The sequence below is a fragment of the Zalophus californianus genome, chromosome 7 (genome assembly GCF_009762305.2).
Source record: "Zalophus californianus isolate mZalCal1 chromosome 7, mZalCal1.pri.v2, whole genome shotgun sequence".
Classification (NCBI taxonomy): Eukaryota; Metazoa; Chordata; class Mammalia; order Carnivora; family Otariidae; genus Zalophus; species Zalophus californianus.
This window is the reverse complement of record NC_045601.1, coordinates 122,586,748-122,608,972: the sequence shown is the minus strand read 5'-3', so window position 1 is coordinate 122,608,972 and position 22,225 is coordinate 122,586,748. Positions and strand designations below refer to the sequence as shown.

Genomic DNA, 22,225 nt, shown 5'->3' with positions numbered 1-22,225 from the left:
GAGAGATTATCTAAAATAAAATATCTTATCTAGAGAGCACAATAACATGGAAATAAGTCACTCATAAGAACCACATTTAACATATTTACAAAACAGTATTGTGAGGCTTTTAACTCTGCCAAGCTTCAAGTTAATTAAAAGTATAACAGTTCGCTTAATAACAGTGTCTTAAACTGAATGGCAAAACAAACTAATTCAAAATGACTTTTGAAAAGAGAGGGAAGAAAAATAAAGATTTCTGTGGGGGTTCTGGATGATCAGTGATCAGCTTGTTTTGAAGGTCAAGGCAAATTCAAGAATAACTCCCTCCTACCTTCAGGATGTGGGGCAGGAGGAATAATTCAAGTCCAGATGGAGGGTCACGAGGAAAACCCCGTGGAGGACTGATCCTCCTTATTGTTGGAGGTCGAGCTGGGCCAGGAAGACTAGGTGGGAAGTTACATTGGCAATGCCCAAGAAGAGAGGGATGAAGAGGAGGTTTTAGGAAGAGCTCCTCCCACTGGTAATGAATGAGTCCTCAGACTGGGAGAAAGGAGGGTGCACACAGCATTGCAGAGAGTCTGTGTGAACACGGGGCGGGGTAGGGGGGGGGAAGCTCTCCTTTCTAACCCAAACAAACTGATGAGGGAGTGGATGGGAATGTTCGCTGTCCCTTACATTCTGCGTGGAAAAGGCACGTGTGGTTTGATGGACTTTGATTCCGTCCTTCTTACGATGCCTTCAATCAGTTCATATCATTTTGAGCATCTGATTTTCACTTTTTTCAGTTCCTTTTTTAGAATGTCTACAGTTTTGCTTAGGAGCATCGAGTTGGGCGCACTCAGCTTTTCATACAGTGACTTGGCATTTCAGATGACTTGACTCTAGTCTGGCAGTCTTTACACATGAGTCTTCATACTCTTTATAAGAATGCCAAATTTGTGGATTCGTTTGTACTTATTCTCAGTTCGTGCAGCAAGTGCCTAGCAAGCTCTTTCCCCCTACGTAAGCCTGGCTTTCATCTGATTGGAAACTTCTGAACAAAATCAAAAGGTCTGTAAAAAAATTCAGCCACTGCTGCATAGTACTACTAACTCTGGAAGACAGCTCAGAGGAAGGGTCTGGTCTTGTCTTCAGGCGACGCTGCCACAGCCTTGCAAAGGCCCTCCCTGTCGGGTCCAGCAGGCTGGGGACGCTCTCCTCACAGCCCTCTGTTGTCAGCAATGCATCCCTCACAGAGCATTCCAGCAGGGGGCCACGTAGCACCGAGCACAGGGAGGAATCTCACCGGAGGCTGTCAAGGGAGGTAGGGTTGGTAGGGGAACCAGCTCACCTGCTCACGCACCTGCCCAGTACTCCTTTATCTCTGGCTCCTATGTTCTACTCATTTCTTAATTTAACTTTGTAATTACAGATACAGCACCTTGTCAGGCATTTGGTTCTATGTTAGTCTGTTAGATCACTTGGTATGATTTTATCTCATTTATCATAAAATGTACTGCACAGATCATAAAAGTAATGGAACAGCTAATTATAAAGCATGCACTCAAGTAACCCAAGTCAAAAAAATCAAATACTCTCCCCTCCACGTGAGCCCTCCAGATCACAGCCCCCACATCCCCCAGTGGGTAACAACTCTTCTGACTTTTGCAATCATTTCCTTGCTTTTCCTAAAGCAGCATAGTTTGCTTTAGCTTAATTTTGAGATCTGTATAAATGAAATAATGTTGAAATGTAGTCGTTGGAATGTGGCTTCTTTTGCTCAACTTATGTTTTGGAATTTCATCCATGTTGTGAACGCAGCAATAATTTGTGTCTTTTCCTTGCTACATAGTATTCCACTGAATGGATATATCACAGTTCATGTATCCATTCTTCTACTATTGATCTTTGCAGTTCACCAATAAAGCTACCTTGAACATGCTTGTACATGTCTTTTTTATTTTTTAAGATTTTATTTATGCCAGAGAGAGAGAGAGCGAGAGCTCACCAGCAGGGGAAGAGGGAGAAGCAGGCTCCCCACTGAGCTGGGAACCCAATGCAGGGCTCAATCCCAGGATCTCAAGATCATGACCTGAGCCACCCAGGCGCCCCTCTTGTATGTGTCTTTGATGTAAATGTGAACATTTCTCTAGGAGAAGGAAGAATTGCTGGGCAACATTCTTAAATAACACTGAATTATTTTCCAAAGTGGTTTTACCAGTTCATAATCCCCCCAAGGAGTGAGAGAATGCCAGTGGCTCTGCATCTTTGTCAACACTTGGAATTGTCAGAATTTTAAGTTTTTGCCAGTGTGAGTATAAGGTATCTCATTAAAATTTATACTTAACACCTTTTCATACATTATAAGCCATTTGGATTTTCTCTTTTGAAGTGTTTATTCAAATTGTTTGCCCTTTTTTAAGTTTTTAATGTGATGTGTATAAGTTATATACATGCACGCACACATGATAACAGTCTTTGTCCATCATGTGCCATTCAGTTCTCATCCAACTGTGTGACTCATGTTTTTAACTCTTAATGGTGTCTTTGTAATAAACAGAAATTCTTATTTTTAAAGTAGTTAGATTTATTAATTGCTTCCTTTATACCAAATGCTTTCTTTGTCTTCTTTGAAAACTCATGGAAAAATCTCCTACATTTTCTTCTAAAAGTTTATGTAGTTTTATTTTTCACGTTGCTTTTCATAGATCTTAAATATCCATGGAATTGAAATTTTGGTATAATGTAAGGTAAGGATTTTTTTGTCTTTCTCTCTCTCTCCTTTAAGATTTTTATTTTTAAGTAATCTCAATACCCAACATGGGGCTCGAATTCACAACCCCAAGATCAAGAGTTTCATGCTCTACTGACTGAGCCAGCCAGGCACCCTGCCCCACACCTCTCTCTTTACTTTTTGCATATAGATATTCAATTGTCTCTACCACTTATTAAGTATTCTATCCTTTCTCCATTGGCACCTTGCCACTTTTGTCATATATCAAGGGTCAGTATAAGCATAGGTCTGTTCCTGGACCCTCCATTCTATTGCATTGACTTGTCGTCTCTCCCTGCACCAACACCATGCTATTTTAATTACTACAGCTTTATAAGTTTTGATATATAGTGGAACATGTCCTCTTGCTTTGTTCTCCTTCAAGAGTGTTTTGATCAATAATAAATAACACAATAAAAAAGAATGTTTTGATCATTTTCAATACCGTGCAAATTTTATAATCAGCTTGCCTAGTTTCATGTGTGTGTGTGTGTGTGTGTGTGTGTGTGTGTGTGCGTGCGTGCGCGCACACACGCACACACTTCCTTTGGAATACTGATTGGGATTGGGATTGATTTAAAAACTCAATTAGAGGTAAACAGCCATCCTTACAATAGTGACTTCCACTCAATGAACATGATATATTGCTTCATTTAGATTTCTAAAAACTTCTCTTAATAATGTTTAAGAGCTTGCTGTAGAGAGGTTTTTTTATATATCTTGCTGGATATATTTCCACTTGCTTGATTTTTTTGATGCTACTTTAAGTGGCATCTTTCTTTTCATTTCATTTTCCATCTGTTGCTAGTCCATGGAAATAATGATGTTTAGTTATTGTCTTGCTACATATGCTTGGTAGATCTAAACAGAGAGCTGAATAAAATGATTAATTGCCCTTATCCAAATGGCCACATATATAGAACACTGCCCCTATGGATTTTGGATATATCTTTTCTTCTGATACACAGGAGAATTTACAAAAGTTGACCATAAGGTAGACCACAAAGCAAGTCTGAAAACACTTCTAAAGATGACAGCAATATAGAGTTCATGTTCTCTAACCACAGTACAGTTAACCCAGAAATCAACAACAAACACAATTAGTTCTCAAACACCTACTGGTGCTGCTTTGATATTTTTCTCCTGGGTTTTATAAATCTGGCTGTGGGTCTTTGAAAAATTATATTGCATCTCCTTTATTGTCCCTTGAGCCAGTGGTTGGTGTGTGCTCACATGCAGGGATAGATGGGAAGGGCTTCTCACCTGGATTCGGAGTTATGCATTGCTGGATGTGGGAGAGCAGGAAGGGCATGGGGCTCACCAGCTCATCTGGGTCCCTTGGGCACAAGCTGCTGACACAGTTAGGGCGTGGAAATGCTGGATGATATACCAGCTGGTTTCAAGTTGATTGATCCTGTGGCAGGGGAGAAAGGGGAGACAGGAAAAAAGATAATCACTAGCATTCAACATTTTTTTTGCTACTTTTTAATAACTTTTATTAAAGTATAACAGACACACAGAAAAGTACAAAAATTATGTGTACAACTCAGTGCATTATCGCAAAATGAATACATCTGTGTAACCACTACCCATGTCAAGAAATGCCACATTATCAGTACCCCAGAGCCCTCCCCACCCCATGCTGCTCCCACTCTCGCCCCCTGTGTTAAAAATGAAGCAGGGATGTGTTTTTGTCAGTTGTGGTAGGACTGCTGACATGGACATGGTAGTCATGAAGGAGGTTTATACTCACAGAACCCTAGAAGTAAAAGGCAAACCACGCCACACCATGCCAGACCATGCAGGACCTGGGGACCACCCCAGGCAGAAGGCAAGAGGGTGGAGCATGGCCTAGAGCCTTTACTGGGGTTCTTGCAGGAAGGAATGTGCAAGGCAAGGTAGGCATACTAAGAAAACTTACGATTGGGTAGTTGAAATAATTTTGCTGGGCTCTTCAGATGGTCTCTAGCTGTTTGGTACCTGGCCCTGGGGTGATTTAGGGCAGTGTGAGTACTGGCTTGAGGTGTGAGAGTTTGGTATAAAAGATAGTCAAGAGTATAGTCACCGAGCTGGTTGGTTTGTATGCCACAGTTTCACTATCAGGGGCATCACTCACTATCTCTAGGAATTAGCTAGCCCTGGTAGGGGCAGTCTCTCCAGGATCAGGGCCCCAAATGCCAGAGCACCAAGAATACAGAAAACAAGAAAATTGAGTCAGTACAGTACTCCTCCCTCCCCAGAGAGAATGTCTTTCCTGACTTCAAACACCATGAATTAGTTCTGTTTTTGAACTTTCCATAATTAGAACACCCTTTTGTGTCTGCATTCTTTCGTTCAGCAGTGGGTTGGTGAGATTCAGCTATGTTGTTGTGTATTGCCGTAGTGAGTTCATCTCCATTGTTGTATATTATTCTGTTGTATTAATTTATCCATTCTTCTGTTGATGGGCACTTAGGTGGTTTCCAATTTGGGTCTCATATAAATAACGTTGTTAGAAACATTTTTGTACATATTTCCAGGTGCACAAGCTCACACACATTTTCCTTGGGTATATTCCTGGGGTGAAATTGCTGGATCACAGTTAGGGTAAGCATGCGTTTGAGTTCAGTAGATATGCCAAACATTGTCCAAGCTGGCTGTGTCATCACCCATGTGCGAGGGTATCTCTGTATGACCTTCGATGTGGCCATGCACAGTTTAAAGCCACAAGTAGGACACTCCAATGTCATTCAGCCAAATAGTTACTTTGTCTTGACCTTAGACAATAAATGTATTGATTTAAGAAATGGTTTCATTTTATATTCGACCCAGATTACTAACTCCAGGTAAGCACAAATGCAAAATGTCAGGAGAAAAAAATAAAAATTCAGAACACTTTTCTTTTTTTGGTTTATGTGTCTCAGATTTTAATTTAACACATTTTCAGTGCAGCATTGTACTCTTGACTTTCTCACATTGACCTCTTAGCAGAAGCTACAGAATAGGTCTCTAGCTCTATGAGAAGTGGTGGAGAGTTTACCAAATTTGATCAAACCGCTTCAAGTTAATTGTGATTGGCTTTCCGTAAGTGTTGATTTCTTTATTTTAATAAACTGTAAAGCACTCTACAATCCTAGTTATTAAACCCTTGCGGCTTTTTTTTATAACTATGGAGAGTCTTTTTATTACTCATTACTGTGCTCTTTTTTGCTCCTTTTCATTATAAATAAGTAATCACAGTTGAAAGAAATCCACTAATCCATTCACACTATATTATCCATACTAATAAAACAGTAGGATTTTTTCCTTTGTGCCCCCCTTACATGTTGAGATTAAAAAAAAAACAGGGGAGAAGTTTCATGGACTAAGAATTATTTCATACCCTCGAACACCATAAATTTTGGTGAAATTACATACCTGGACCTTTAAAGGGAGAAACAGACAAAAAACCCACAGAAATAGTTATTGCCTTTACTATTCAACCACAGTCATTCTATTTCAAGAGTACAGGAAGAGAAACTGGTGAGTCTACATTTTCGTCTAGTGGGTAAGCAATCCTTCATTGCTCACAGATGTGAGTTATCATGGCGTGTGGTGCGTGATTTGACTCAGCTGGTGTGGTCATCACCTGTGAGGGAAGTATTGGAGCGGAGTCCACTTTGGTACCTGAAAGATAGTGACGGCAAGGATGTTGTTTGGCAGGAACTTTGTTTTCTCTTATTCTGGAGGCCCTTTTGTGCCCTATGCAAGAGTCCCAAATTAGTTTCCCCCACCAAAAGATAAATAAACAACCTCCGAGTTTGGAGTATATCATACATAGATGGGACTCGAAGGGGCTAGTTTGCCCTGTAAGAGGTGACACTATAATCATAGCAGTCATTCACATCTTAGTAAGAAATATTCCATCAGATCCTTCCCAGGGATCTGACTTTGCCTAGAACTCAGAAAGGGGCTGAAAGGAGGACGCTGTGCGGAGCCCCCATTCACCTCGGCCTCACGAGGCCAAGCCTCCAAGCCCAGACTCCCAGGAAGTCCTGGGGGGAAGGGCCAAGGCCCTGCCCGCCGCCCGACCGCGGCCTGCGTGGGCGACACTCCCCTTCCGCAGCTATAAGGGCCTCGGGCCTCAGCGCTTCTTCCCACACCTCGCGCCACCCGGAGCTCGTCCAAGCGCGGAGCCGGTAAGGCGGGGCCCGGGCGCAGTGGGGAGGTGGGCCGGGCGGGACAGGCCAGCCGGGGCTCCATCGGCGGCGCCGAGCCGAGTCCCGAGTGCCGAGAAATCACCGCAGCCCCGGGCGGTGCGCGCGGACTGCTCCCTGCGCGCCCCCCCTACCCTGCGCAGCCACCCCCCCCCCCCCCGCCCCGCGCCTCGCGACCCGGACGCCGCCGCCTCCGCCGTGCGCCCCGCGTCCCCGGGAGCCCCGGATCCCCCGGCACAGCGTCCAGGGCGCTAGGCAGGGCGGGCCTGCGGGGGACCGAGGTCCCTCGGGGCGTGGCGCCTGGAATCAGTATGGCCCGGGATCAGAACGTTTTTCTTCCTGTTCTCCCTTCTTGCCTGAGCTGTTAGTGGCAGTTTCCAGGCAGCCCAGGCCCAGGCCGGAGGAGCCCGCTCCTCCTTTCTGCGATTGGAGGAAGGGAAAGGAGGCCAGATGAGAGAGAGATTTATCAGCAACAATAATGTAGCTTATTCCTTACCCGCTAAGTAGCCAGCCCAGCTAGTCGTCTTACCGGCCTCTCTGTGGGGACATTAATTAAGGCTCTGGGAGAAGTCACGAGGGGTAAGTGGGTTGCTGAGCTGAATGGAAGGCCAGGTGCACTTAACTGTTGCAGGGGTGACCGAGAGGATGCTGTCACCTTCTCCCTGTCGGGCTGCCCGGGCCTAACCCTGGGACCTGCGTTGGGTTTTTAAGCTCTCACCTCCAACACTAGCTAGAGAGACTTGGGACTCTTAACTTTGGGAAGGGTTAGACTGAATCTCAATAATGAGGACAACTGCATTTACTTTAGTGGAATTTGCTTTAGTGCCTAGGTAGGTAGTTATGATTTTCTAGTAGAAACATTCCTATTTCAGGTAAATATGGACAATGGATTCATTGCCCAGATGAATCATAGACTTGAACCAAAGGCGCACAGAAAGTCGTGTGCTCCTAAATTTAGCAGGGGAGGCTCAGTGTGGACCCCTCTGTGAGGTCAGAGCCCTTTAGGATGCGGTCCTGTGTCCCTGCTAAACCCCTGGCCAGTCATTCCTAGTCCCACATTCGTGTGCATGGGAAGTGTCTTGCCCCCCTGAAAAGAGAGGCAGAGAGAGTACAAGTTCTAGGATGTTTCAGGGTGTTCAAGGGTGGCTGGCAGCAGCTGAGGAAGAGATGGGGACATGTGGGTTGCCTCGTTTGCTGGTGCGGGCAGTGGGCAGCTCGGGGCCTCTGTTCTGTGTTGTAGCCTTCACCATGGAGCAGCTGAGCACAGCCAACACCCATTTCGCCATGGACCTGTTCCGCGCTTTGAATAAGGACAATCCTACTGGGAACATCTTCATCTCTCCCTTAAGCATTTCATCAGCACTGGCCATGATCTTTCTGGGGACTCGAGGTGATACTGCCGCACAGGTGTCCAGGGTCAGTAGAAACGAACAAAAACAGCCTGCTTTCCCTGTGTCTCCTTGCTAATGTCAAGTCTGTACTGAGAACTTGTGCCTTTGAGCTCTTACAGTGTGTGTGTGTTTAAGATTTTATTTGAGAGAGAGCGAGCGAGGGTGGGGGGAGGGCAGAGGGAGAAGCAGGCTCCTGGCTAAGCAGGGAGCCCGATGAACAATCCATTCATACGCAGGCTTTCCTTCATGATCAAGTCTTTACCGAGCACCTGCTATGTGCCAGGCAGTTTTTTGTGTGGCTGAGGGTAGGGCAGTGAGGAAAGCTGACGAAACCCCTGCGGTGTGCCTGTCGCTTGACAGTTTTCCTGTAAGCCATAGCAGCTCTTCCTGGACGAGGATTTTCCAGTATCTGCTTTGCATGTGATGACCTGCCACTGGCAAATAAAGCCTGCCTATGGAATGCTACTTTTGAGCATAATGACACATAGGAAACGCACCACCGCGGAGAAGTTGGCAGTGGCGCCCTTTGGAGGGGACAAAGCGGGTGTGTGATTGAGAATTGCCCCCGCCTAGCCCTGGGCCTGGCACTGAGTGTGGTTGTGAGGGCTGTGACAGGGCGTGCCAGTGTGAGCGGGAGGGCCCCGCAGGGAGGGAGCGGTGAAGCCCGGACGCTGCGGGGGCGGGGCCAGGCCCTTGGGGGTGTGGCGGCAGGAGGAGAAGCATGATGCCCAGCCTTCCTTCTGTCCTTGGTGGTTGTGGTGGGGTGGTGGTGCAGGGCACGTCCATGCTAGGTGTTCTTTACTTCTGAAAGGAGAACTCTGGCTTTCCTTGAAATCTAGGGAAAAGGAGTACCAAGAGTGAAGGGCTCTCTAAGGTACCAGTCATAAAGTATATGGCACCTGCCACTAGGGAAGATCCAGACTTGGATTCTAGTTTATGGACTGTTCCAGGTGCAGAGCTTCTATTACTGTACTTGGTGGAGAACCAGCCCTTTTCATCATTGTAGATATAAAAGCATTTAAACATTTTCAAAAATCTCTCTGTTGCGCTGCCCAGGCCTAACCCTGGGACCTGCGTTGGGTTTTTAAGCTCTCACATCCAACACTAGCTAGAGAGACTTGGGACTCTTAACTTCCGGAAGCATTAGACTGAATCTCAATAATGAGGACAACTGCATTTACTTTAGTGGAATTTGCTTTAGTGCCTAGGTAGGTAGTTATGATTTACTTGTTTTTTTTTATCCCCTGGTACTAATTGTTAGTTGCTCCTTGCAGGGTAATACCAGCTTCTATTTATTTATTTATTTGAGAGAGAGAGAACGTGCAGGAGCAGGGAGAGATGAAGAGGGAGAGGGAGAAGCAGACCCCCACTGAACAGGGAGCCCTACTTAGGGTTCAATCCCAGGTCTTCAGGATCAAGACCCAAGCCAAAAGCAGACACTTAACTGACTGAGCCACTCAGGGACCCCCTATCAGCTCCTATCTTGAGGCTTTCTTTATGCCTTCAGCAAAGAATAGTTTTAAGGTCCTCCCCCACCCCTGTTTCCATTGAAGCAGATCAATCATGGCAACTATGCAAACATTCCATATGTTGGTGAGTAACTGAACTTTGTACACTGTATAGGTTTGTTTTTTGTGTCTTACAAGCAAAGAACCAGCCCAGGCCTCATAAAACCATAAAGGGACTCTTGGTTTGTAACTGATACATGAGGAATTAAACTTTTGCCAAATGTTAACTTTAAAGAGGTTATTTTTAAATAAGCGAGTTACTGATGCTAATAGTATAATAAAAAATCCCTCTACCTGTAATATCTTTGTGTTCCTGCATAGGTCATGATTCTTATTTTTACTGTTTATTTCTGAGAACTTTCAGTGAAATTATCTTAGATGCAAGATAAGCACACGAACATACCATTTATGATTTTCTTTGGGACAAAAGCAGACTTGTATAAACATTTAGTTTATTAACCACTCATATTGTAGAACTAGAATTATAACAAGAAGTGGTGTAAAAGCAGTTTCTAATGTTGTAATTATTGTGTCTCACAAAGCTATACATTTTGGATTCTCTATTGTTTGTTCACCTATGAGAAATTAATAAAATATTGGGCTACGGATCATGAATAATCGGTAAAAAAAAAACACATTAGCTTAATTTGATGGAAGCCAATGCCAAGGAATCACCTTATAATTTCAAAATAAGTGGTTATAGAAAGAATGTTTTCTTTATTTTAGACTCTTCATTTTGATACGGTTGAGGAGATTCATTCAAGATTTCAGAGTCTGAATGCTGATATCAACAAACGTGGAGCTTCCTATATCCTGAAACTTGCTAATAGGTTATATGGAGAGAAGACGTATGATTTCCTCCCTGTAAGTACTTTGCACTTCCTGTTCAAAAACTCACTAGACAGCGCAGATTTTTTTTCTAGCATAACCAAGTCATAGAAATCAGTTTTAATTTTTATAAGAATTCAGAAAAATATTACAGAATGAAAACATAAGACAGACAGGACTCCCATTAATTGACGTGGCTTCATTTTATAGTCTTCACAGTGAAAAGATCGATCCTGGCTGTTTTACTAAAGCAAGACTGAATTCCATAGTTCATTTCCAAGTACAATCAGTATTTGCTTATTTATGAAAATGTTAGCCAAACGTTGGAAAAGAATTGGTAAATTTTACACCTAAACTACTGAACTATACATTAAAAAATGGTTAGGATGGTAAATTTAATGTTATATGGCTTTTTTACCATAATAAAAAAGTATAAAGTTAGAATTTTTTTGTTATAGTGCAATTTGTACCTTTTAGGACCATTTCTGCTTTAAAGAAACTATCTCTGTATGTAATAGGAGTTATTCCTGACATTCCCCCCCCCCCTTTTTTTTTTAAACAGGAGTTCCTAGCTTCAACTCAGAAAATGTATGGTGCTGAACTGGCCAGTGTGGATTTTCAGCAAGCCTCTGAAGATGCGAGGAAGGTGATTAATGAGTGGGTCAAAGGGCAGACGGAAGGTAAGAGACCAGGCGGAAAGTAATTATTACACACTGATGTTCTCCTGCCGGGTTCCCCACCTGCATCTGATTGCCTTCCCCTTTTTCCTGTTTACTCATCCTGACCCTGGGAATCCTGGAGTTCACCCTGGGAATGAACTCTGCACCGTCCAGTTGGACAGTGTTCACATGTAGAAATTCTTCACAGAGGAAACATCAGCATGATTTAACTGAAGCAGCTAAATACATTTCCCCCCATAAGTTCCCAAAACTACACTGTAAAATGAAAGCTCACCTTGAATGTAGAATAAAAGGAATAAGAAATTTGAGGGAAATCCAGCCTGGCCCCGATTATTTCACATGTTCGTGGAAAGAAATACCCTAATACTTGTGAATGAATACTCATGAATCGCTGTAGTCATAAATAATTTTTGTCCACGTCTCATCTAAGCAATCAGGGATGGTAGCTGGGACTGTTGAGCACACCTGTCTCTAACCTAGTCGTGGGAGGAGTCAGGGCACCTGCAGAACACCTGTCTTCCCTACAAAGAATTGTTCATGGCCATGTTCTGGTCAAGGGTGGATCCCGTGTTTCAGGGGAGTACGTGTCCTACCTTTTGCATATTTACTAATTTTTTTTTGTGTGTGTGAGAGTAGGCTTCTACTTAGAGGATTTGAAAAAGTGATTTACTAGTGACTAAAAATATTTTGTATTTTTACAGGATATTTTTTTTCCTGAAAAAGAATGGTCATTCACAAAATAAAGCTCATTGTTTACCATACACTCCAGAAAAGGAGAAATTTCCTGTCTTAGCCTCTTAGCCCTTTACTTGGATTATTTAAAGTAGAAACACGCTGATAGGGCTTTCCTAACTTAATACTATGTGAAAGGAAAATTAAGTACAGAATATGCTTTTGGATTGCATTTCAGTGCTAATCAAATGTCAGTTCCAATTTGGAATTCTGATATGTGGATTTTTATTTTTATTTTTTTATTTTTTATTTTTTTTGATATGTGGATTTTTAAAAGAGCTAACTTTATCATTTTAGGGAAAATTCCGGAACTGTTGGCCGCAGGTACGGTTGACAGCATGACTAAACTCGTGCTGGTGAATGCCATCTATTTCAAAGGCAGCTGGGAGGATGAGTTCATGAAGGAAGCCACTGCCGATACACCATTCCGGTTGAATAAGGTAAGGTGAGGTAAATGCCTAAACTTACTCTTCGCTCGAAGAGAATGCAGATAAAAATGTGATTTTTTTTTTTTTATTCAACTGTTCAGAAAAACAAAAAAACCGTGAAAATGATGTATCAGAAGAAGAAATTCCCATTTGGCTACATCCAGGACCTTAAGTGCCGTGTGCTGGAACTGCCTTACCGGGGCAAGGAGCTCAGCATGATTATCCTCCTGCCGGATGACATTGAGGATGAGTCCACGGGTCTCAAGAAGGTAACAGCTCCCAGCTTCGCACTTCATGTCTTCTCCTGCTGTACCCATTCTGCCTTGGGTGGTAGTGGTTGGTGGTGCTAGTGGTCAGTACTTTGTATGTGTTTATGGATGTTACTTTCCTTTCCAATGCTCTGTCATTTTTTTGTCAAGTAGCTCATGACATTACTGCTCCAAAGCCCTAAGTTTACATTTTCAGCTACTGTCAGGGAACAGTTGTGGTAGAGAACATCTAAAGATGTGTGCTACATGTAACATGGGTCAGTGGCAGCTCATGGAAACTCTCTTAGAAGAACTTTAGGGGAAAGTGCAATAAAATGAAGACTATTTTATTAAAACAATTTTTTTAAATTAAAAATCCCAAAACATTATAATATCTGAGTTTCATCGTGTACTATAAAACCCTATTACCTTGCTCATCCTTGCTGCAATTCATATAGGTTGTGAATTAAATTTCCAATAGCTACAAAATAGAAAAAGACTCATGTGACATGTTGGCTTGAGCGCTCAGGCTGTCTCCTAACATGAGCCTTGTATGAGGTTCCTAGTCTGTGTCATTTAAGGGCTATGTCATCTCTTGCCAGGGCTCAGACTAGGGAAAACCGTGAAGATTATGGTTTGTCAGTGTGCCCAAGTGGCTCAGTCGGTTAAGCATCTGACTCTTGGTTTCAGCTCAGGTCATGATCTCAGGGTTGTGAGATTGAGCCCTGCGTCAGGCTCTCCGCTCAGTATGGAGTCTGCTTGAGATTCTCTCTCTCCGCCTCCACCCCAACCCTCTAAATAAATAAATAAAATCTTTAAAAAAAGATTATGGTTTTTCTTCATTGTCTCTAGGCTGCTGAGTGTTTTTTCTCTACCCTGTCCCTGATCAAACTTGGTTTCAGGAAGGGGTCTGATATTAGCCATTTCCATGTATAGAGTATGTATTAGAATCAGTGTATTCCTCCTCTTTGTCTCTTTCTCTGATTATAAAAAGAAAGTCTGTAGCCTCCTGAAAAGGAAACTCAGCATCAGTAGAGCAAGTGGGTAATGGTTCTGCTCTAGTCCGACAGCAGTAATGGTAAGAGCAATGAGGACAGCTGCTATTTATGTAGCACCTACTGTGTGCCCAGCACTTTATATATGTCGACTAAGTTAATACACAGTGCGATAAGGTGGGTACTCATATTACTCCCTTTTTAATGAGGTACGAGGTCTTTGTTCTATTTTTACCTAGGAGCTAAGTCTACTAGAGATTTCTTCTGCTCTGTGAGGTTCCCAGATAACCACGGTGATCAGTGGGGTTCATAATAAAAAGAAGAAAGCTTTCAAATTCTCCCTTGTACCCCTTGACTAATTAGGTAATACAGTCATCATGGCCTATCACAGTAAGCTGGTGTGGTGGGGGCTTAGTAAGTCCTGGGAAGATGGATCGGTGGGTGGATGAGTGTATGGTAGCGGGGAGGATGGGTTCTTGATGGACCCAGTGTCCAGAGTCCCTGCACTTGGGCCCTTGATGGCCTGGAACACAGCTCTCTTATATTGTCCCCAATCACTGGAAAGAAATGACATCTTCCAAATGGAACCTTTTTGGCACAAGACACAGCGGAGACTAATTAGCCACTGATATAATGGGTCCATTCATTTCAATAATCCTTTTTAGTTTACTTACGTAAAATTGTTTTCACCTCTTCTTGTTGCCCATTGGCATTCCAGATTGAGGAACAGTTGACTCTGGAAAAACTGCATGAGTGGACCAAAGCTGAGAATCTGGATCACATTGAAGTCAACGTCCACTTGCCCAAGTTCAAGCTGGAGGAAAGCTACGACCTCAACTCCCACCTGGCCCACCTGGGTGTACAGGATCTCTTTAGTCGCGAGGCTGATCTGTCTGGCATGTCAGGAGCCAGGGATCTTTTCATATCAAAAATTGTCCACAAGTCCTTTGTGGAAGTGAATGAAGAGGGCACAGAGGCGGCGGCCGCCACTGCAGGTATTGCCACCTTCACCATGTTGGTGCACGAGGAGAACTTTGTTGCCGACCATCCATTCATTTTCTTCATTCGGCACAATCCCTCATCTAACATCCTGTTCTTGGGCAGATTTTCTTCCCCTTAGAGACTGGAAATACAAGGTCAAGCTTAGAGCTTTATTACCTGCACTTTTAATGGTGACAGTTTTCACACATCTTTGCCAATACCACTACCATCCCTAAGCAGATCTTTAATTTCCCTTGTAAGTTCAGCTCTTTACTGTTTACATACACCCATGAACTTTGGCACAGGCATCTATTTTCCTATTTTTTTTTTATATTGACTAAGTCCAGTGATTTACTTTTGAATGCAAGTCAAAAAAAAAAAAAAAAAAACCCCAAGAAATCAGATGTGTAGATTCTTGACAACATAGTAGTCTATGAAGTAGCTATGCTCTCCTGATAGCCAAGGAAACATGATAATTCTGTAATTTATTTTACAGATAAAATTTTGGAAGCCCAAATAGATATGATTATAGAAGGGAGGCTTAAAAACGGATATTCAGTTGAAATATAGAGCCTCAATTAAGGGCCTGGGTTATGAAGACAAACTTGCCTTGGCCAATATTTCTCATCCCTTATTCTACAAGATTAGTATTTTTGGTTGTTCTTATTCTTTCAAACTGTTGAAGAGCCATATGGTGATAGCCTGCCTTCCCCTTTTTGTCCTCCTTTATCCTACCTGATGTGGCGTTTGTGTGGGATCACCTGGGGTCAAGAAGTAGGTGTCTTATAATAAAAGATGCCAAGAGATGACAGAAAGAATAATGTAGTGGGAGAGACTGTTAAGCAAAGAGGGGGGTGCCAAGATCTCGCTTGTTAACCATCTTCTTGCATGTTTTCTGATGAAGGTTCTTGACTTCCATCATGTGATACAGGTTTTTGTGGCAGTGGATGGCTTTATGCAGTGCTGTGGTGGGAGGTGGGGGGTGGACTCTGATTAATATACGTGTACTCCTTGGAATGAGGCTTGAAATGCTGCATTTTCTTGTTCCCACAAAACTAGTGGGTTGGTTAATAAATTTTCCTAAGATTCTACAAGCCATATACTGGTCTCAGTGCTCTTCCTGTTCTCTTGGATCTTAGACAAGCCAAGAATAAAACAGGTAGTTCTTGGCGTCTGTGATGAGAGCAAGATAGTCCTCGGAATAAAAACAACATTTTGGCAAATCTGTTGTGGGAAAGCTTTCCTTCCTTCTTTTCTTCTTCTGGAAGGAAATAGGGTAAAAACTCTAAAGTCCTTGCCTTGTCTGGGAAGAGAATGAAAGTACAATTACAATTACATTCTATTCTGATAAGCAAGGGTGCATGTTGTATAGTCTAAGGTAACCCTAGAAGAAGAGTGGAAGGATTTATAACTTTGAAAATAAACCAAAGAGAAAAAGGGAATACCAAAAAATAATCAATCCAAAAAGAGGAAAGAAGAAAGAGGGAAAGGTACACAAAGCAGGCGTGACAAATAACCAAGATGGTATATTAAACTCCGAATATCTAAGTAACTACCTAAAATGCAAATTGGCTAACAGTGCCAGTTAAAAGACAAAGATGGTTAGGCTAGATTGGCAAAATACTATCTGGTATTTACAGGAAATATGTCTATAACATAAAAATAGAGTTTGAAAGGGAAAGACTGGAAAAGATATATGGTACAAATACCATAGAAATAGATATAAGCTACAAATATTTTTGGTGGAACATGGTAAGTGGTTCTAGTATTTATACAACAATGTAAATGACCAAGAATATCTGAGACAGTCTTGCAGAAGAACCAGGTGAGAAGACATACTTCACTGAATTGAGACTTATTCTGATTAATATCAATGCCCTCTTTTACTCTGAAAATTGAATCAATTTGGATAATAAGTCATATGGTCATCATAGCTATAATGAACGTGGCACTTCAAAGTTGAGAGTGAAGGGAGAAAATTTTCAATCAGTTGTTCTGGGATATTTGGGAATGCACATGGAAAACAGTTCAAGTTGATTCCTGCCTTGAGCCTAAACAAATATTAATACCAGCTGGACTTAAACTATGAGAGCAAAACAATAAAATTTTTAGAAGGTCATATACAAATCTATGTTCGTGAACTTGTGATTTCCTAACAGGACACATAGACACACACAATATTTTTTTTTAAAGATTTTATTTATTTATTTGTTAGCGCGTGGGCGAGAGAGAGTGAGCGAGAGCACAAGCAGGGGGAGCTGCAGGCAGAGGGAGAAGCAGGCTCCCTGCTGAGCAAGGAGCCCGATGCGGGACTCGATCCTAAGGCACTGGGATCATGACCCGAGCCGAAGGCAGCCGCCTAGCCAACTGAGCCACCCAGGCGTCCCGACACACACAATATTTGGTTAAATTCATTTCTAGGCACTTGGACATTTTTAATGATGAACTGGGCCAAGAGAAAATTAAGAACTTTTGTCCTGTATCATACACCACTGAGGGTGAAAAGCCAAGCCTCAAGATAGTTGATGTAGGCCAGTGCCCCAAGGAGGGAACATCTTAGTAGTGCTCTGAGAGAATGTCCCCAAAGGCAGGGTTCTAAGTCTGTCCCTCTTTATCTCCCAGGCTAGAACTAAAAAAAATACTGTTAGGGCAGCCAGACCTTGTGACGGTACCAGCTTCGGAGAACAGGCTTCCAAGTATCTTCAGAGTTTTAATATATCAGAAATGCTGTCTTAGGTTACCCAGAGAAACTGGCAGCCCAGATGGGAAGGAAAGAAGGGGAATCTGGTTGGATATTATAGAATCCAGAGGGCTTTTAACATCATTAAAAGTCAAATCGGTCAGGTGATTTCTACGCTCTTCTGTTTCTTTAAACAGATTACTGCCCTGTTCTTGCCACCTTCAATTCGTCCTCACTCAGAAGCAAATCATAAGATTGTAGCCTAGAACTCTCACCTGCCCATAACTACTCTTCTAGTTTAGGTCAGGGAGAGACTCACTTAAACTTCATGAGGAATGACATGGGGCAGCCTCGGTGCTCCGCACATGACATCCGTATCAACGCCACCCCCGTGAGATAGGTGTTCAATAGACAAGAAGCAGAATGGGGATTGTGGCTCAAAGCTCCACAGTGCTGATATCACCCTGACTCATCATGAGCTGAAAAGTCCCATCGAGTCTCACCCAGAGGGATGAGAAATGCATTCTAAGTGAGATTTAGAGAGTCTGCCTTTCAATATTAATGTTACAATTCCACTCTCAGCTGCCAACCTCAGCCACTGAAAAGGAAATCTCCAATAATTTTACAGTCTCAAATAAACTTGCTCTTGAAAAGGCAGAATATAACCTGGAATTGCTTGGAAACAGGAGGTAAAAGGCATTTCGGTAGAATGTGCTGAGTTACCATTTTTCCATGGCAGGAATTCTGTACCCTGTTCACCTCCAATGTCACTGCCAAAAGCTGAGATCACTACAAAAAATGCTCTGGTTGGGGACAAGAAATATACTGGAGGAAGAATTTGTCATTTAAAAAAACAGTTGGGGACTGAAGAAGCATCTGTTACATTTCAACGTGGAGAGGTGGATGTCTCATAAACATGTACAGCTATAAAGCATTTCTTCATCTAAATGCTCAGGGTTCTAATTACATAGAACTTGACATCAGACACTTTCTGATCTGAAAAAGATAAAGTGGTCATCAGCTGTGGTGACAAGGGCCCAGTCTACAGGGTGTGAATGGAGAGATGTAGGGTGAATGAATCGGTTCAAAATTAGACTGCCAAAGAATAATTTGTAGTGTGAAACCGCATGTGTGTCATGGAACAAAGGTGATTTTCTAGTACACAGGAGGGACAATAAAAAAGAAAAAAAGCAATGCATAGCAAGAACAAGAGGAAGTTACTGAAAGAGGTTTTCAAAGAGTTCTTGCACAAGAGCCCTTCCTTCGTTTTGTAACTATGTTATAACAAATCCTGGTAATAAGATATTTTGCTTCAGCGGATAAATGAGTTTCCCTGTTAAGTGAACAATTTAAATATTTTATCGCTGTACAATATTTTAAAAGGTCGGTTTTCAAAGACTGGATATGCACTGCAAATTTTAGTTTTCTATGCAAAATTTGATATATTAGCTGAAATGTTTAGGAAACTGGGTAAGATTTTCCCCTCTATTTTCAGGTAAACCTAGGTGTTTTCTATCAAGGCAAAATAAGAGATATTTAAAATTTTCAATTACTTTCACATGACATAACTATATTACTGTAAGGACTTATATACTTTTATTATTATTATTATTATTATTATTATTATTATTATTATTATTATTTTAGAGAGGGAGAGAGTGCAAGTGGAGGGGTTGGGGCGGAGGGACAGGGAGAGAGAGAATCCTAAGCAGGTTCCACAGGGGTTCGAACTCATGACCCTGAGATCATGACCTGAGCCGAAATCAAGAGTTGGATGCTTAACCGACTGAGCCACCCAGGTGGCCCAGGACTTTTATGCTTTCAAAACTCATTACTTTGTTATTATCATTCATGTCCTACATTACTTGCTGAACTACTTTTAAAAAATTAATGTTTTTTGGGCACCTGGGTGGCTCAGCTGGTTAGGCGACTGCCTTCGGCTCAGGTCATGATCCTGGAATCCCGGGATCGAGTCCCGCATCGGGCTCCCTGCTCAGCAGGGAGTCTGCTTCTCCCTCGGACCCTCCCCCCTTTCATGCTCTCTCTCTCTAGCTCATTCTCGCTCTCAAATAAATAAATAAAATCTTTAAAAAAATAAAAATAAAAATTAATGTTTTTTTAATCATTGTGGGTTTTTTTAAAGTAAAAATATATTAACTCCAGAAAAATTATTAGTCTAAAACAGGTAAAGTCCTTCATATTCAAGGTTCACCATCTTCTACTGAACCACGACAATAGCATGACATATCTCTTAAGAGTGTTCGAATCAATTCTCTTTGCTCTAATTTCATTCACTCATTTTTTGAATTAATTTTCCTTCTCTCTTTATTATGTGCTAAGCTCTGGCCTAGGCTCTAAGGATGCAACAATGGACAAGGAAGCCAGTAAGACCCCTGCCCTGGGATAGTTTATGTCTAGTTCATATAAGAGTTCTCCAATAACTCATTTGGTTAACTGACCCACTGGATAGCAATGGTACCAATTTGGTTGCTCGCACCTTAATCCTGTGCTTTTGCTCATATTTTTCCCTTTATTGCAACCCAAGGGGTTATCTTTGATATAGAGTGCCAACATTCTGGGAAGCTTTTTCTTCTACATTATTTAGTAAACTGGTAATTGGCTGGTCTGTACTTATCTTGTTATCAGTATATGTATTCTGGTATCTACTCCCCCTTCTGGATATACTTACCCCTGGGCGTATGGTCGAAACAGAGGTGTGAATACCCAAAGCACAGCTATTCCAGGAGCAGGTAGGTGCTCCCCTTGCAAAGGGAAGAATGTGATCAAAGGCACAAGGTTAGGGAAACAAAATCAGGATGGTGTGACTGGAGATGAACGAGTAAAGGGAAGAGCAAGGGGGATGTGTCTAGGGAGTGGAGAGCCTGGATCCTTCAGAGCACTGAGGGCAAGGTGGACCTGGGGATTTCTATCCTAAGTGCAACTACTCCATTCACCCTAGTAGGTCCCATACCCTATTTTAGGTACTAAAGACAAAACGATTAAAAAACAGAGTGAAAAGTCTATGCCCTCATGGCTATTGAGGTGTTTTAAAGCAGATAGGTCATGAGCAACATTTACTGTGCCTGGCATGTGAAGACACACTGGAGGGTAGCCAGGAGTGGGAATCTGAGGGCTACTTACGGGCTCTTCCAGGAATGAGAGATGAGGGTGTCTTCTACCAGGGCCAGTGCGTGGGTATCAAGAGATGGATTTGAGACATACTTGGAAGAAGCCACTTCTCAGGAGGTAAATAGTGGAGGGTGAGAGAAAATGAATTCTCACAGTTTTCTTCCTGTTTCTAGCAACTGGGTGAATGGACAGAGATGGGAAGATGGGAGGAAGAACAGTTCTGGTGAGAAAGCTGCGAGTCTAATCACGGAGGTTCGATCCATGTTTATCATGGATGAGGCTGCCTGGTGTGAAGCGAATGGACAGGAGAGTGCCTGAGGTTGGGGGTGAGCCCAGAAGTGCTGACATTCAGGGCCGGCCAGCAAGTGAGGACAAACAGGGGTTGCCTAAGAGAAGGCGCCTATGAGATGGGAAAGAACAGGCGAGGGAGTGGTCAGCAGACCGGCAGGAAGGGAGAGCTTCAAGGAGGAGGAAGTGGACAAACTGCATCCAGTTCAGGGGAGGTCAGGGAGGTGAGAACTGAACCGCCCTTGTGATTAGCAACATTGAGGTCCCTGGGGACCCTAGCAAGGGCGTGTTGACACAGTGGTGACAATGGAAGCCAAAAGAAAGTGGCTCCTCAGGGAGTAAGCAGCACAACTTTTGGCTGCAAGACTGCGGCAAGAGCATAGATTTTTTTTCTTATTTATCAACCTACTGAAGCACAGTTTACACATAATCACCTGCTCAAAGCATAAAGTTCAAGGAATTTTGACAATGTATATATACATGAAACCACCACCCCTATCAATAGATAGAACACTTCTGCCACCCCAGGCATCCACTGATTTTTTTTTTATGTCACTATAGATTACTTTTGTCTGCTCTAGAATTTAAAATAAATGGAATCATACAATAGGTGCTTTTGACTCTTTGACTTTTCACCTGGCATGATTTGGGGATTCATCCATGTTGTCACATGTATCACCTCATTCCCTTTTAATGCCAACCAGTATTTCATTGTATAGATAAACTACAACTTAATTACCCACTCATTTTTTAATGTACATAACTAAGGTGGATCTATGCTTATGAAAGCAAGAACACTTCAGCATTAGACAACCTAGTAATACATGTCATAATGACTCAATTACTAATCCCAAGAAGAAAAATAATATAAGAAGAAATATAGTAAAAATGGTATTAAATCAGAATAAACAATTTAAGAGAAAACCTACAAGAATCCCAAAAAGAAAAAAATATGTATACTTATTTTGATAAATAGAAAAAAGCATTTAGTAACATTTAAAATCCTAACTTGATAAGAAATTTCTGCTAGAAACCCACAACATCATGCTTAGTGATAAAATATTATAAGCATTTCCATTAAAATCAAGAGCAAAGCAAGGATGCCTACTACCACCAGTGTTATTGTACATTTTTCTAGATATTCCAGTTAGTAAAATGGGTCAGGAAGGAGAACGAAAATATGATCAGAAAAAGAGAAAGAAAATATCTAGAAAATTAGAGAATTAATGAGCAAACCATGGTAACTTCTTAGTTATAACGAGACCAACAGGATAGCAAGATTCCAGGTAAATTTACAAAAATTAGTAGGTTTCTATTTAGCCATAAGAGTAAGTTAGAAATTATAATAAAAAATCCCATTTACCATATCAACAAAATTAGAAAATATCTAGAAATTAATAGAGGTGCCAGAGTAGAAAGAAAACTGGG

At 42.1% G+C, this 22,225-nt stretch overlaps 1 protein-coding gene and 1 long non-coding RNA gene across 3 annotated transcripts; one reads left to right on the top strand and one right to left on the bottom strand.

Annotated features, from left to right (window-relative positions):
• Nucleotides 1–274: 274 nt before the first annotated feature.
• LOC113927403 lies at nt 275–7,445 on the bottom strand. The gene is made up of 3 exons (XR_003521616.1): nt 7,406–7,445; nt 3,998–4,148; nt 275–1,273 (listed from the first exon to the last, which is right to left on the bottom strand). It is a non-coding gene; the product is annotated as an uncharacterized LOC113927403 (long non-coding RNA).
• Nucleotides 6,741–15,798, top strand: SERPINB1 (serpin family B member 1). 2 transcript variants are annotated; one of them, XM_027603214.1, is made up of 7 exons: nt 6,741–6,891; nt 8,150–8,325; nt 10,535–10,672; nt 11,199–11,316; nt 12,346–12,488; nt 12,578–12,745; nt 14,438–15,798. In XM_027603214.1, exons 2-7 carry the CDS (start codon nt 8,158–8,160, stop codon nt 14,837–14,839), a joined length of 1,137 nt encoding a protein of 378 aa, XP_027459015.1. In that variant the 5' UTR covers nt 6,741–6,891; nt 8,150–8,157; the 3' UTR covers nt 14,840–15,798. The 2 variants fall into 2 exon arrangements, with proteins under 2 accessions (XP_027459015.1, XP_027459016.1); XM_027603215.1 differs by lacking the exon at nt 6,741–6,891 and adding an exon at nt 7,210–7,488.
• The last annotated feature ends 6,427 nt before the right edge of the window (nt 15,799–22,225 follow it).